The following is a 16,728-nucleotide window of genomic DNA, read 5'->3' as shown; positions in this document are numbered from 1 at the left end:
TTTGATAGTTTGTGAGTCCTCATCTTATATCTTACCCTATATGCGGTCAATGACCCTAAGTGGGTTGACTGACCTCGTCTTTGGGGTGATTTTTGATTATTGTTGAACCCCAAAATTCATTCTCGGAATACTTAGTATGATTAAGGGTAAACCATCAATATTCACGATATCAATTGGGTAAAATAAGAATTAAAAGCCTGGAGCCGATGTTCATACAAACTGTTGAGAACGTAAAACGTCGCAGAGAATTATAATTTATAATTCTACTATCTTCTTTAACAACTGGTATTTGTTTGTTAATAAATGCTTACAGAAAACCAAACCCATTATTAGATATACTAACACTAAAACAGCATGTTACCGAAAACAATATTAAAATTATTTATTCTTCCGTCTTTAACTGTACAATACTATGTATTATTAAAATACCAGTTTAGAAAATTTACCTTAAATTAAAAAAACTAAATCATAAGTTGCTGTTCAGACTTTGAGTGCATGCTGAATACGATCACAGCAAAACTAATACCACAACAGACCGAGACAGACAGAAAATTAGAAGAAATTAATTTAACCTATTATGATATGCCCGTTACTCTCTTAAACAGCGTCACGTTGTGTTAATGCGCAAAAACAGGCTAAGGTAGGGACTTCCATTCCTTAGCAGTATGAACAAGAAGCTCTCGAATCCACAACCAGATAAGGAAGGAACCAAGCTGTGAGGTGGAACCATGCCCTGATTCATTTGTATGAGACGTATAAGTAGACGTACCTACTAAGCTAGTGTTGATGAATAATAATCAGTGTTTCATTTTAAAAAGTAGGTACTTTACTAAACATAGTCATTGTAATTACTCAACAGTCGGCCTTGGTACCACGGGGTGCATAACTTATAATTACAACCCCAATTGTAATTAAATTTTAACGCGTGCAACCCTCGTGTTACTATGGTTATTATTTACGAACATATTGTTTGAATCGATCAAACACACGATATATATAATACAACTCTTGCTTTGGATATTGTCTGCGATTCTTACATCCTTATGATTTTTTTGAATACTTAACATTATATATAATATTAGGTAATAACAAAATATAAATTTAATCCGACGCTACAATGTCTACGCTGTAGAATAGTGCTACGGCGTAGAAGAGTGATTGATTGAAGACCCATCTCGTGCCACTATTTACAATTGGATTAACGAGTTTAAGCGTGGACGTAGCAATCTCAATGATGATCCGCGTGAGGGACGTCCTTAGTCTCTATTCTGAATCTTACCTTAAGACACTTATTAATCCAAAAAATATATAAATAAATTCAAAAGTGGAAATTAATATATTTGTTAAGTTATAAGGTTGCATTGAGGCTTTTAGATAACACAATGTACACTTGTGAACGTCAAAAAAGAAATATTTATCAAATGCATCTAATTTTACATTTACTGCCAGTTCTCATATCAAGGGCGTTGAACGGAAGAGAATTGGGTACTGGCAAAAAACTCTCTGCCACTCTTTTTAATCGCCAAGTTTTTTGTTTTACACAACGTTTGTAAAGAGCTGCAGCCATTACACCGTGTTCCACATGACATCTTAAGTAATAAATATATGTTACAAGAGCAAAGTTTTTTATTTATATTATCAGGGCCGACAAAAACATTTCAGGGAAAATAAAACAACATTATGTGTAAAATATGTAATTATCAAATAAAAATGATGTCTAAATATGCAAATCCGTCAAGAGGAATTCTTCGTATATCTTCTACGAAGCGACGTGGTCGCCGATCTCGCAGACAAACGGCACAGTACCTGCAAAAGTTATAAATATCTCTGTTATTTGAAAATTTCACAATTCGCAGTGACATTAAAATAATATAATATTTTTTTAAGATCGCTTGTTGAAATCACTCAAGTCCATGTTTTAATAGAAGCGTGTTAAGTAAAAGGCCCAGGTTTCTTTTTGTAAATGTTTAAACCTTATATTGTGTATTCCATCTTTGGATATATCATTAGTATAATTGTTTTTGTAGGATTACGAAATAAATAAATAGAATTATCGTTTTTTTTCTTAAACGTTTGAATAATATACGCCATCCGCGTTTAAACAAAGCGAAGTATACAAAAAGAACTGAATATGATTTGTGAGAATACCTTTATGGGTGTTAACATGCGCCTTCAAATCCTTAATACTGTCGCATCTCTCTGGACATATTCGGCACTCGTAGTGGTATTGAAGCACCTACGACAACAAAACTCTTCAATAATAATCAAAACTCAGGTTATATAGATATTCACTCTAGTTAAAATAAAGTTGAGGTAAAATTAATAATATTAATATAAAACGGCTTTTAGCTGACAAAAAAGCACTGAGTTTGACATTGCCTCATATCATATAGCTAATTTGGCAGATTTTATTTGTAAGTTACAATATCGAATACTATTTTTGACAAAAAACTGTTCGAGTTGAGAAAATATTAAAGTAAGGAACCAGTTTTACCTCGGAGAGTGACTTCGAAATCTCTTTCTTATGAGCCTTCACATCTTCTGTGCTGTGAGATCGTACGTGAGATAACAGGTTATATACGCTGACGCAGACACGATCGCATATACTGCACTTTATGTTAGCTGGAAAGAAATTATGTGTAAGCTACGATTCATTAGTAATCATCGTCCCAATATTGACATAATTCCAACTTCGAAGGAACAACATCTTAATGTCGTCGTTATTCGACGTCATCTGTAGCTCTAGCTTAAGTGATGCTTTTAACACCTGCATACAATATTTGTATGAATAATGTCAAAGAACTCAGGTCATAATGGGCCAAACGGAAGAATTGTTCAAATGCAACTCCTTCCACGTTCACAGTGGACTTTACCAATGTTTGCTCAATTCTAACCTCAACGTGGTTCACTTTCACCTAGAAACTGCAAAGCCGGCCTTATTCTTCCTTAATGAAATATTTGTACTTACTATTATTTCCTTTGCGTACACCCCTCCATGATGTCTGATAGCAAGGTGCACACATTTTGCAGACTACTAACTCACGCAAATACTTCTTGGAGTCATCATCAGACCCTTCACTAAAAACAATTAATGTTAAAATAATGGTCTATTCATCAACATTTTGATTAAGAAGTATTTTGAAGATAAATAATTGATATTTTTATAGTGTACTTTTAGAAATTGTATTCATAATGGTATTTAGTTAGGTAGCTAGGTATTAATTAATAATATTAACATATTATTCACTTAGTTATTGTGTACGTTATGTATTTTTATATACCAACCTTTCCTTTTCAAACATTTTATAGGTGCATGAGAGAACTGATTTTGGTTTATATGTAATTAGCATTTCTTCATCTTTATCAAACTCCTTGGTCAGAATCACTTCTTCTCTGAAATTAACTGGTTTTGTTTGTTTAGGGCCCAACACTACTGATTTTAAGAACTTCTTTTCTCTGTACTTGGGAAGCATGGCTTGCACAATTTCAGATTTTTTCATACCATCTTCATTTTCTACCGATATTTTGCTCCACATAGTTGTTTCTACTTTTCCTGCAATTTGCAAATTTAAGATACTCACAAAATAACAAAGTTAAGTAACAAATTAGAACTAGAACATTATTTGTATGATTATCTTATATATAACATAGACAAAAAATTATAAAGCTATTTGAAACTCACCAGTCTGTCTGGTATTTAAGTTCCTCAAAACAATCGTTCTTGTAGATGATACAGCTTCCTTGGTGTCCGGTCGCAAAGGTAATTCATACATTTTCATATGTTTCAGACACAAATTGTTCCAATTTCTCAACTTTTTAAGGTCTCCGTCCTCCCGATTCCACGCACGAACCGGCAAGCATAAGGGATCTTCGTAATCAGGAATTCTTATGTCTAATTGTCGCCTAATTTTCAAATCATATTTCGAAGTTCTTTCATTTTCTCTTTTAAAAATTGGACGAGATGGTCGCATTTTTCTTTTGAAACGTTGACGATATTCTTCTGACGGATCATAATCGGAATCTTCTTCCTCCTTCTTTATTTTCTTTTTAATGCTCTTGTCAGGTTTTTCTTCCAGAAGTGACGGTGACTCTAAAGGTTCTTCTTTAATTTTAACGAATTCTTTAGAATCGTCTAATTTAAGGACGTATTGCTGGACAATTTCTACGTCTTCATCCAGGCATTCAATTTCACAGTCCATATCCATTTCAGATTCAGACATCGTATACGAGTTGTAAGTTCAATAAAAATTAATATTACTGTTTGTTTACTCTTAGAGGTTACAATTTGCAGCTAATGCAGTTAATGTTCTGAAAATCTTATAATATATAATTACGAATCCTAAAATATTAACAAATTAATTTGATTTTACTATTAGGTTAATAATTTCCTTTCTAATGTTTATTAGTTTTCACTTTTCATAAGTTTTGTTTTTTTTTTTTTTTTTGGAGTTTATGGCCTGGTATCTAGACCTTTAGGCCAATAAGTTTTGTTTCATTCTGCAGTCTCACAGATCAAGTCAATAATGTCAACTGTCAAGTCAGATACCAAGCCATAGACTCGAAAAAAAAATTAATAGCCAACCACAGAATATCATCATATGTCTCGTATAGATACGAGAATATACCCCAAACTATAATTCCATATCTAAGTATATACTGAATTTCATACAGTCGAAGTGAATAGAAACAAATATGACTCATAATGCAATTGTAACTTCTATTTAAAATTTTTCCTTTTAAGACAAATTTGCAGGCCATTATGTGTAACAGAATATGCGAACGATAGATTTATTTTACAAAAACTTTACAAAAACGTTTACATTTTTGTACTATATACTTGCAAATAAATTATTATTATTATTAATACACATATATCTAATTAGTCTATGATTACGAAGGTAAAATAAAAAAAATATCTTGAATCTTTGTTCTACTCATCTACTGTCTATATAGTCTATACTCTATTCCTAAAAAATATTTTGACAACATGTCGGATAAGTTAGTATTTTTATATTTTATTAATTTTATATATTCTATTTAACTTCCCCTATATAAAAGTTTTGGAATCTCAATTTATATTGTTGTGGTCATACAAATTTTCATTCGTTATATCTGTGACTTATAAATTACAACATAATCGATAAATATGTCATACATCCATGTGTCCTAAAGAAAGCTTTTTCTTTTAGCGAAGACATATTAGGTGAAGATTTAGGTGATCACAGCCTCGCGGATTATAATCTCGGAAACGATGAGGAGGAACAGTTGCTGGCTGATGACTATGAAGGGAATTCTCAAAACGTACCCTCAGGTGGACCATATCGTGAGCCTACTAGTGTGACTACTGATTATAATGAAAGCAATATTGAATATACGCCGGTAAGTCTTGTTCGTCTCTCTAATCTCGAGTTCTCTTTAGTTTGAATCTGGACCCTGTCCTTTGATGAGGAAGATTTGTTTTCTTTCGGTATGTTATAACCATCGGCTGAATGCTTCTTTTTATAGCCAGTTGCTTATACAGCACCTGAGACTGAGTGTGTGGTGCCAAATATAACTGTTGAAATACCCAGTTCAAGAGCTGATCACTGTACATATGCTCCCTATGAACCATCATATGAAGCTGAACATGCTGTACCACCAGCTATTGTAAGTAGCTATATACCTATACTATTTGTATAAATTCTATTTTGAAAGAAAATTATCTTATCATAACGTCATTATGTGTTTTCTATTGTGTTTGTGGTGGTTAGTTTCATGTGGTTTCACAACATTATTTTATAACCCGACTTGGTCATATTAAATGTGATCATTGTATTTTATTGTGAATTTTTATATGTGAAGATTTAGTTCAAAATTGTATTTGTGTACTTGTGATAAAAAACATATTTACTTATTTGTATATGGATTAATATCATGATTAACTTAAATAAAAATTATGTTGAGGGAATCCTAAGTTATCTAAATGCAGTCATTGCCTTTAAAACTTTTAAAGAGGAACTATACCATACAACATAACTCAGTTTTTCCTTATCTTTTGCTATTTACTAAGCACATAATTTAATTTCTATATATTAAGGAATAATGTTTCTGTTCCTATTGGTTGTTTGGTGTGATGTTTCCCCACAAACCTGCCTTTTGATGCATAGTAATTTTTTACTGGTACTAAGGATTTACTACTGTTTTAAATGAAGCAAGTTGGTTCTGTGAACATTCACAAGACCAACCAGTGCAAATCAATGATTTATTTATTGCAATTGTCATATTATTATTCTTTAATACTACTATTTTGTGAAATAGGTATTATATGACTTAGGTTATAGAGACACCAATTAATACGTAAATCTGCACTATTTATACATACTTAATTAAAATAAAATGTTAATTTCAGCCAGCGGCACCAATTGAATCTCCACAAATTGTGCCATCAGAAATTCCACCAGCTGCAAGTGAGTACAATTATTTTTTTATAGGAAAGAGTGTTTTATTCGGAAAATAGAGTTGATTGTTATAGTTAATTTTTTTCAGGTTTGGAAAGCAGTAGAGAGAGATTTATATCAGAGAGGCCAGTGGGTGCTCGGACACCACAAGTCAGAAATATACCGGACTCCCTTGGTAAGATCTTCCAAAACAATTTGAACAATTAAACAAAGTTGTAATGACAATTTGTAAATAAGTCTTTATACAATAAATTGTAAATATGATGTCAGAGCTTAGCACATACTTTGTAAAAAAAAAAAGAATATTCAGCTAATGATTAATTTGCAGATAATGTGTTTGTTCCCCGCGGTCGTAATAATTCCTGGCGCGCACCGCACTACCGACACAACCATCCTTATCGGCGACACAACGCGCACTACCGGGTGAGTTCTTACTTCTTAGTGATTATTCATTCTTATGTCATTATATATTAAAAAAAAAGGTGTCTTTAGAGTAGTTTAATTCTTAAATGAATAAACAAATAACTATTTTCAGGGAAACTTTGGCCCTCGTCCCTCTTTCCCACCGCCTCAACGCGCAAGTCCACCGCAAATTCGCCCAGATTTAGAGAGTCGTCCCGACTTACTTCCCGAAAGGCAAATATTACCCGAACCTCGGGAGAATTTTCCCAATTTTCAAAGGTTTCCCTTTCGCCCTGAAGAGAGACCCAATTTCATCCCAAATCAACCCTTCGAGAGGCCCATGTTTCCATTTGGCCCATCGAGAGAAATAATTCCACACAATAACATCCCCCAAGTGACGATTCGCCAACCGTTACCGGGCTTACCGGCCAAAGGCTTGGAGCCCGAAGTGAGGATGTTGCCAGTTTTGCCACCGAATTTGCCAGGATTGACCGGGAAGAAAGTGTTGATTAATCCCCACTTCAAGGGAAATTTCCAGCCACCCGTTGAAGGTAATTTTAATTATATTTTCTTTTTTAGTATTAAGAATAAATGAACATTGTGTACGCATTAAATTTTTCAAAATGTTATACTCTTAACAGTGTTACAAAAGAATGCTAAACGTGAGTGCGTCTTAAAATGAATAGTTCACAGTTCTCGTTGATGCCGTCGCTTTTAGAATTAAAAAAAAATAGTATCTGTTATAATAGAAAAATAAAGACGTATTAATGAAATGGCAACACTAATGCAAGTTTCGTAATAGGGTTGCCAGCGTACATACCGACGCGCATACAAAAGTCGCCTCCGCCGATCGCTCCTACTCTGGAACAGAAATTCGGTAATTTTCTTTACAGTGGGGACAATTTAATAGATCGTGTTTGACGTCTGTCAGTTTTAGCTCTCGCTTAAACGTCTGTTAAAACGAATGAAACGATACCAACTTCTAACATGTGCGAATTAATTAAGTTATTATGTAAAAGTACTGCAATTTAAAAAAAATCTATTGTCTATTGTAAGTTTTTGGAACACAATAATAATGAATAGCATTTATTCAATTACTTACGGAGAAATATAATTTCTCATGTTATCATCGTATTCGATTTTTATCAACGTTTAATATCAAAAAGGTTATTAACTATTGGATGTTAAGGTTTATCGGTGGTAATGGTAAAAATTTCCTGCTATTGCAATTATTACAATCTGTCAAATGTGATCTATTCAGTTAGTCCTTAGGTTCTAAGTGCACGACTCGAATGAGATCTTTGTTTGTTGCCAAATATTTATAAGACCCCTCACTCTATTCAAATTTAAAAAAAAAAAAACTTGTTTATTTTTTGTTCTTATGATTTTGCATATTTGTAGACATGCATGTGTTTGCCTGTTTTTGTAAGATTGCATTTATTGAAGTTATACTTCTTTTGGCGAGTTAGGTAAAAATGATGAAAGTTTTTAGACGGTTTAAGCCGACACTCTCAATATCTGTTCAAACGTCGGTAAAACAGTCTGGGCCGCTAGTTGGCGCTTGCTCTGTTTTATCGACTAGTTGCATTGTCTGTCATAGCATAGAGTATTTCAGAGTTGTGTTTTCTTAAACCAAAATATTGGTTTCTATACGAGAAAACCCGTTCCTATGTGATAAAAAATATAGTGTTTATTGTAAAATATCATGATTAGTATATATTATATCGTTTCGATTGGAAGTGACCATTAAAATGGACAAGAAAAATGCTATTCGAAGAAGGAAACGAAAAGTACTCGAAGAAAATTATTACGCCAAAGAAGTATAACTTCTAACGCGTGTACATAAGTACACATACGTTTTTTTATTTATTTGAGACTTTTTAGTAAAATTACAAAAAAAATAATGTTATTATTTCTTCAGTGTGAATAACACTGACAATATTGAATAAAAATCAATAACATTTATTCTATTTCAGGTCCAATAAAGGACATAGACGACGCAGCGGAAAGGTTTATCGCCGAACAACGGAGCGCCTTGGCGAGAGCCGCCACTCGCAACTCGGCTAGACGATCTCCGCAGAGGTTTCTATCCGTTCCTCGTGAGACGTTGATTTTGCACGTAAATGTACTGTTAATCTAATTAAATTGTGATCATTTCAGATTCATCGAGAACACGACGATAGAGATAGAGAACGAATTGGCTCGCAGCAGAAGAAGTGAGGACGAACTCTTACGCAAGCAGGAGGAGTTCATTCACGCCAATAGGGCCGGTCTACGGAGACGGTAGCTATTTGCTTTTCTTGCTTCGTTAGACGTTACCATAATTCTCTAGTATTTCGGGAGCTTTACTAATAATTAATCTTCAGCATGAGGACTCCGTCTCCGCGTCGATCCCGCTCCCCGTCTCCCCTCCCCAGAGATTCTCGGGACCCCCGTGACGTCCGGGAACCCAGAGACGTCCGGGACGCTCGAGACGCGAGGGACGCGAGGGATCTCAGAGACCGGGAAAAGCGGGATGAACGCAGACCGAGACCACAGGACGATGAGGTGACTTTTTCAAAGATGTTTATTATTTATTTCTAATAAAATAACAAATTACTTTAAATTTGATATCAAAAAAACTAACGGCAGACAAAGACCGACGTCATTGATACGTATACGTGGTTAGGCAGAAGCAAAATAAACGTTCCAACTAGTAAATAACAAAATTCTTTTTATATTTTCAGGATAGCGAGTACAGAAGAAGAGTTCGCGAACAGGAGTCGATGAGAGAGAGAGTTCTAAGAGCAAAAGAAGTCAGAAGGAGAAAGAATGCAGTCGCCCTACAGAAACAGTTGCAGGATAAGTTAGTGTCTGGTACTTTTGACTTTTCGGCAATGTTTATTGTAATTGCATCACAAATGCAAATAATTCTGAAGTTATCGACAAGTTATAGACACGTTGTGGTCTAGTCGGGAATCGAACCCAAGATTAAAAGAAAAAGTTAAACTGAATTTTATCTCAAAAGTTTTAAAATAATTTTGTTTTCCAAAAATTAGGGAACGGGAGAAACAAGATAAGAAGGAAGAGCCTAAAATAGATACAAAAGAAAATCCATCTAGCACTCGCGAAGAAGAGGTGAAACCGGATACGACCAAGAAGAGTCCCGAACGAGAAGAGAAAGAGATAGAGAGAAAAGAGAAGACGTCGCCTCTGAGGGACGAAGTCGAAGTTAATTCTACTTGTGGTGAGTCGAATACGACAAATCATTTTTTTATTTTGTCATTGAGGTATAACGTCTAACCGATAAATGATCCAACCCGCAGAGGCGCTGACTCCCCCTCGCGGCCCCTCGCCCCTGACGCCCCCGCTGCCCCCTCCCGTCCCCCGCGGGGACAGCGACGACGACCTCGACCTCATCCTCGGGGACATCGACGGGATCCTCTCCGACGACGAGGACTCCGCCCGCCCCGAGGACGACGACAAGAGGTAGACGAGAGGAGAGAGCTCACTCTCATTTAGTTGCTTCTTTTTCTGTCTCTCCTTTTTAATCCTAACACATTATTCTTCCAGAGTGGAGTCGAGTAAACCCCAGAGCGACCTGCGCACCAAGTTGCCGCCCAGGAGCGAGAAAAAACCTCTGAGCAGACAGAAGATCACCTTCACCGCCGACGAGGAGGCAAAAAAGAAAGGTCTTTTTTTAAGATATTAGTATTTATTTCAGGGCGCTTTTTATTATTATAGGTATTCCTATTTATATATCGAGAATAACGATGACCCTATGTCAATTCGTATTTTCAAATAGATTTTTTTCTTCAGAAAAATCGCCAATTCGCCGCACAATAGTGTCGAGTTCCACAAAAGTCGCCGAAAGTGATGAGAAGCCTCTCCATAAGGTGAGATTTTGAATTATTATTATTATTATTACGCGATCACACGTATCACCCGTTTCACGTAATACTGCATCCTCAATAGTTAAGTGTTTTGCTATTTTCAAACATTCAATTTGCTGCAGAAAAGTACACGAGTGTGAATTAGAAGAGTTCCGTTTACTCTTCATTGTTCGCTGTGTCTATTGCCAGAGAAATTCAAATGTTGAAATGTGATGAAGTTTTGATTCGTGGTATATTTGTTTAAAGGTGAAACGGTCCGAAAACGCCTCCGTTAAGTCCAGACAACGAATTGTGTTCGAAACTAAAAAGGTAACTTAATCTCTTCTCTCTCGTCTCTCTCTCTCTCTCTCGTCTCGAAATATTATCACGTAATAAAACTGTTTGTACACATACTAATTTAATACTTAAATAAAATTTCAGGTCGAAAAAACCGACGAAGACGTCTCCCAGAAGTTCAGCAATCGTCGCGTCATATTGCAGAGAAAGATGACCGACAGGGACAAGTCTGTCTTCTCGCGGATCGAAAAGACCGACCCCACGAAGCCCAACCCGGGTATCTTCAACCGGGCCTTCAAGACCGCCGTCGGCTCGGACAGGATCGACGACAGGAAGAGGGCCCGCGACGTCCGGAAGGTCGTCGGGGCCGTCGAGAGAGACGACGAGCCGAAGGTCGAGTACGAGAGCGGCTCCGACGAGGAGAACCTGCAAAAGGAGGCCGGCCTCACCGCCGCCGTCGGGAACCTGCCTCACGGCATCACCGACACGCGCCTCAAGACGCTGGCCGGCGAACACGTGCAGGTAACTCCCCCTTTGGGGCGCTTCGAGGTGCCTTTTTCATTTTGACTTAGTTTTGTTTATTTATATGTGAACTAGGCTGGGCGATCGCCGAAGAGTAACTGTCAAATATCTTTTATAGTGGGTTATCAAATAGATTCAGATTAATCAACAAAGCTTTTTATAAATTTGAGGACTACTTAAATGATCCTAATCCTTGGGATTGAATTGCTCCAGTTCAAACAATTTGTATGACAATACTTGGCGATTAAAAAGAGTGGCGGAAAGTTTCTTGCCAGTTCTTCTTACCCGCTCTACGCCCTTGACTTGCGAACTGGTAGTAAATGTAAATTTACGATTAATTTAACTTGACAATTCAAAAGTGTACTTGGTTACCCACTTGAATAAAGATATTTTGAGTTTGAGGAAAAAAAGGTCAATAAAGTTAAATTGTAAATAGTGGTCTCCACGCAAACATCTAACTTGTCTATACTATGATTTTTAATTCCGTAGAATTCTGACAGCTATAATTTTTTTACATGTCAGAGATTACAAACCTTTTTCGCCAGGCACGTTTTTTAATTTCAATACGAGTCTGAACATCTGAGTCTTTACATACATTTTATTTGTTAGTGAATGTATCCATTTTATTAAGTGCGGTGCTCCACATTACAAGTGATTTTACGCTGAGCAATAATTACGACTCTTTTCATCACAAACAGTAAAAAACGCACAAGTAAAGATATCATTTTATTTTTTTTAAAGGTTTACTAAACCTGGAATTAGTAGGCAGTGATGCCAGCTAAATAATAAAATAAAGTAATTAAAGTTAATTCGATATATTGTTCGTGATATTGAAATATTTGTTATTTTTGTATTAGGTCACTTGAGTAAGTTAATATTTAGATTTACCTTATTTAGAGATGAAACAATGGACAATGAGAGACAAATTTGACCCATTTGAGGTCAAAAATAAAAATACGTAGCATTTTTTTGATGTAAAACTTCTTTAGAATCGTTGTGATTTCAAACTGGATGCAACGGAAAAAGCGACAGTAAAAAGAGACAGACACATAAATTAATAGGATTTGGCGTGGGAGAGAGTGAGATAGGAGGCATTATACAGTGTATAAACTTTAAATTAGTGTGTATTTGAAAATTTTCTGAAATAAAAAAACAGATTTGATGAAAATTAAATAAGTAAGTCAAGTAAGTAGTTTAATTATAAAATTAGATTATTTATCAATTTTATTTACATATCATTAGTTATAGAAACTTTTTGAAGTGAAAACTTTGTACTACACTTAATTAAAAGTATAATGCTTCCTATCTCATTTTCTCCCACGTTGGATCTTGTGAATTTATTTCAAACTTTTATTATTTTAATTTTTACCAAATTAAAGATTGATATTAAAGTTATAAATAAAAATTTAACATTAAAATATATATTTTTTTAAAGATAAGATCCTACATTTAGATAGAGAAAAAGTCTAATTTACATATTTTAATCATAAAAACTTTGTTTTCACTTCTACCACGTGTGAATTGGACATATGTTTTTTTATTTATTGCCCTCAAACGGGTCAAATTTGTCCCTTTTTCGGTGGAGAACTTTTTTAGTAGCAACACTTATGAAATGTCAGAGTATAGTTAACTCATAAAAAATACTGATTTCAACTGAACTATATTCTAGACCTGGCTGTATAGACCAAAGTGCTTTGCCTTTTCCATTAGGGATAAATTAATATCATCATCATGAACTCATAAAATTGAGTCTCGATCTTAACGTCCGTCTCTTTCGGTTCTCCCACTCGTGTGGAACTCACTCTCGCGCTTACTCTTCGGCGACTCGCTCTAACTGTGATGCAAACTGTGATATAAGACTGAGATGACTTATGTAAGAATTAATTTTACTCGATTTTATGTCGTGTGTGTAACGTGAAACTGTAACCGAAAAGTATTTTTAGCTTATATTAAGGGTTTTTTACGAACCTTCGAGATAATCTTATGTATGTAATATTTTATATTTATTAGTTATAAGTAAACTAATGTTTCCGATGTTTATTGTTGCTATCGTCGGTTTTATTCTTTCGACGGGAGATCTTTTGAACTTGTAAATAAACAAACGATTCGTTTTGTATGCCGTTCTACGGACGACAGTCTTGTGAAAGTCTATTTAGGGCGGAATGAGGTCGGGAGGTTCGCGAGATAAATGCAGTGAGAGGAATTGAAGACGACTTGGGGTTAATGTTGCAGAGTTTGATATTGGATAAGGAGACCAGATCGGCGAAACTCACCTTCAAAACTTCGGCCGCCGCGGAAACCTTCAAGAGGAAATTCCATAATAAGATGGTCTCCGCCAGTCAGTTGATCGTTATATTAAAATAACCTATTGTAATCGTTTTCTATCGGAGTTCTTAAATATAAGCTCGAAGTTTATACCGTCACTAGACGGCACCGTTCGCAACTTTCACCTACTGTCGCTGCAAAGTTTCCCGTTTTTGTCTTAATAATTTCCGAATAGGTCTCATTGCCAAATGTACATAAATGTTTTTAGCCGATATTCCTAATTCACAATATCTATATTGCTTCATCGAATTTAAGAGAAACGGAGCTAAATGAGATTTATCACTCTATATCATGTATAAAACGAAATTGATTTTTTTTTTGTAATATTTAGTTGAAATGCTGCGTTTCTGTTTTTACAATGTTGTTTGTTGTAGTAATGTGCGTGGGGTTATTTTGGAGATACCATTAATGTTGATAATGATAATTTGCATTTGTATCCGTTTAGTCGATTGGATGAACTTAAGAAGTAACCGTGTATTCCTTGTTTAATTGCCGTTACCGTGTGTAAATCATCGTAATATTGTTAATTACGTAAATTGTCTCTCTCTATCTCAATGTATTAAACTTTCGAAAAACTGTTTTTTGAAGTTATACTTCTTTTGGCGAGTTAGGGAAAATTGATGAAAGTAAATTTTTACGATGCGCTCGCACACCGTTACAAAAAGCCGACACCCTGAATATGTGTTCAAACGTCGGTAAAACGCTCTGGGCAGCTAGTTGGCGCTTGCTCTGCTTTAACGAAGTTGCATTGTCTGTCATGGCGTATAGATTTTCAGAGTCGTGTTTATTTAATCCATAATAATGATTTTCATACGAGAAAACCCGTTCCAATGTGATAAAAAACATAGTTTTTATTGTAAAATATCATGATTAGTACATATTATATTATTTCGATTGGAAGTGACCATTAAAATGGACAAGAAAAATGCAATTCGAAGAAGGAAACGTCCCTCTAAAGCGCTCGAAGAAAATTATTACGCCCAAGAAGTATAACTTCTAACGCGTGTACATAAGTACACACTTTTTTTTTAACTTAAGTCTAAGTCTTCGATGAACAATAATGGACGAATGATATGTTACGGATCACAATATCGGTGACATAGCTGACATATACTAGTAGAGTACTGTAAACACTACTTATGAGAAGCGAAGACAATGATGAACGGAGGTGGGCCTCGATTTAGTTGTTATCGCTAAAAGCTTTTAATAGTAAAGTCGCGAGTCACAATTTCTGTAATTCCGTGAAACAACGGAAGAGACGGATGTAGAAAAACTTTAAATTGTTAATTTTTGAAATGTATAATTACTTAATATTTACGAACGTCTTTTGTAAGATCGTGTAGGTGTTAAATGTATGAAACTGTGGCTTAAATCTGTTCTGTATATTTTTCACCAAAATGCTATGTGCGTGTAATGAAAAATGTTAAAATCTGGGGTTCCTCCACTTTTAGCTACCGAATAATTGTATAAGCGCTCCGTGAGCGTATTTTGAAGTGAACGAAAGCACGAATTCGTGTATTAAACTATTAGACTATACCAAATGAATGCGTTAGTGCTGTCAGAGGCTGACATTATGGTTTCGACAAAATCAGCGACGTTTTTCTTTTAAGTGGGTTACGTTGTATCGCTTTTTGGGGCACACAATTATACATACATATACATATATTTTTAGTAAATATCTAAAAGCTAAAATTGTATTAAAGCTATCTGAAATGACGACGAGTTTGTTCACTTATAACTGGATTATCATATAACATACCCATTCATTAGTTAGTGCGACATGTATCTGTTCGCTACTGATATTTTACATTGTGTAGTAATATCATTTATTTTAACTGTCGTTTTTGTTAGTAACCGGTGAACACAAAACAACTAGGTTTTAGTTTAAGTCTTCTCAAATAAATATGTGTAAGATATTTGTTATTTTCTTTACTTTCGGATCTCAAATAAAGAATCACGAGTTTAAAAGATGTTGCATTTTTATTTTATTGTTAAATACTGTATAACTTTCGTTTGAATAAAAACGTCGATATTAAAAGTTATGTTGTTATCGCTTTAGTGTAAGTACAAATGCTATCAAAATTAACGAAATATTTATTTCGCTGATTTTGTAGTTTCAAAAGACTGATTTTAAATAAACCTTTTTTTACCTATTTCGTCTTTTATTTAAATATCACTATCTACCACCAAAATTGGTATAATGTTAGTAGTTAATGTTATTGATATAATTAAATTAGTGAAAAAAATTGAAAAGCTATGACTTGTATGCTATTACGGCTGCGTTGCGATCTTTTAAACGACGCTGAGAACGTACCAATGGGATATAATATTGTGCGCCGTACCGATGGTCTAAACTCTAAAGAAGAGCGGCGCGCTTTTCATTAGTACGCAGCGATTCTAACACAAGAACATATTATATATACTGTTTGTATCAATTGACTCTTTACAAATGTATGCATTAAAAATAATATCTTATTTTTGTGTTGTGTGTTTATATCCCACCGAATATCTCGGAAAATTACTATATGCTGTTATTAGAAAAAATTAGGAATTATGTACCAAATATAAAGAAGTAAATTTTGTTAGTGCCTATAGTAGCCAGTGAATTTTTTAATAATGTAATTCTCTAGTGTAGTTTTCCTAATTAATTCCTTGTTTATTTTTTCTTTAGTGTGTGAATTTTTTATTGGGGCACACTTGTCGACTTAGGGTCACCTGTAAGGACAGCCCTGCGATTCTGTAACTCACTTTTCGACTCACACAGCGGTTTTCGGATCGGCGGACTACAAGCTTCCACCTTTTCAGAATGAAAAATCATAAAATGACTGCTTCACAACTGATTTGAGAGCGACCGCCGATCCGAAAACCGCTGTGTGAGTTCGAAAAGTGAGTTA

General features: G+C 34.9%; 2 protein-coding genes across 3 annotated transcripts; one reads left to right on the top strand and one right to left on the bottom strand.

The window, feature by feature from the left end:
* Positions 1-1,678: 1,678 nt before the first annotated feature.
* LOC125059341 (zinc finger protein 518A-like) lies at positions 1,679-4,431 on the bottom strand. Its single transcript, XM_047663719.1, has 6 exons — positions 3,683-4,431; positions 3,286-3,553; positions 2,969-3,078; positions 2,495-2,622; positions 2,149-2,236; positions 1,679-1,806 (listed from the first exon to the last, which is right to left on the bottom strand). Exons 1-6 carry the CDS (start codon positions 4,218-4,220, stop codon positions 1,760-1,762), a joined length of 1,179 nt encoding a protein of 392 aa, XP_047519675.1. The 5' UTR covers positions 4,221-4,431; the 3' UTR covers positions 1,679-1,759.
* A 480-nt stretch (positions 4,432-4,911) lies between these two features.
* LOC125059174 (zinc finger CCCH domain-containing protein 13-like) lies at positions 4,912-15,987 on the top strand. 2 transcript variants are annotated; one of them, XM_047663463.1, is made up of 19 exons: positions 4,912-4,998; positions 5,190-5,379; positions 5,506-5,646; positions 6,389-6,446; positions 6,526-6,612; positions 6,766-6,860; positions 6,973-7,390; positions 7,642-7,716; positions 8,816-8,921; positions 9,000-9,122; positions 9,206-9,386; positions 9,566-9,684; positions 9,878-10,065; positions 10,145-10,307; positions 10,392-10,510; positions 10,638-10,714; positions 10,958-11,020; positions 11,132-11,509; positions 13,742-15,987. In XM_047663463.1, exons 1-19 carry the CDS (start codon positions 4,988-4,990, stop codon positions 13,871-13,873), a joined length of 2,724 nt encoding a protein of 907 aa, XP_047519419.1. In that variant the 5' UTR covers positions 4,912-4,987; the 3' UTR covers positions 13,874-15,987. The 2 variants fall into 2 exon arrangements, with proteins under 2 accessions (XP_047519419.1, XP_047519420.1); XM_047663464.1 differs by lacking the exon at positions 7,642-7,716.
* The last annotated feature ends 741 nt before the right edge of the window (positions 15,988-16,728 follow it).

This window comes from Pieris napi, chromosome 19 (assembly GCF_905475465.1).
Source record: "Pieris napi chromosome 19, ilPieNapi1.2, whole genome shotgun sequence".
NCBI lineage: Eukaryota > Metazoa > Arthropoda > Insecta > Lepidoptera > Pieridae > Pieris > Pieris napi.
Note: the sequence above shows the minus strand (reverse complement) of the source record. Positions and strands in the feature narration are given on the sequence as shown.

Excerpts from the sequence above, each read along its gene's own strand:
- LOC125059341 (XM_047663719.1), bottom strand. The coding sequence starts at position 4,220 with ATGTCTGAATCTGAAATGGATATGGACTGTGAAATTGAATGCCTGGAT. Across the intron at positions 2,237-2,494 it reads TTTCGAAGTCACTCTCCGAG|GTGCTTCAATACCACTACGA; the intron begins GTAAAACTGGTT and ends TTGTTGTCGTAG. Across the intron at positions 1,807-2,148 it reads GCATGTTAACACCCATAAAG|GTACTGTGCCGTTTGTCTGC; the intron begins GTATTCTCACAA and ends TAACTTTTGCAG.
- LOC125059174 (XM_047663463.1), top strand. Across the intron at positions 6,447-6,525 it reads AGAAATTCCACCAGCTGCAA|GTTTGGAAAGCAGTAGAGAG; the intron begins GTGAGTACAATT and ends AATTTTTTTCAG. Across the intron at positions 9,387-9,565 it reads CGAGACCACAGGACGATGAG|GATAGCGAGTACAGAAGAAG; the intron begins GTGACTTTTTCA and ends TTATATTTTCAG.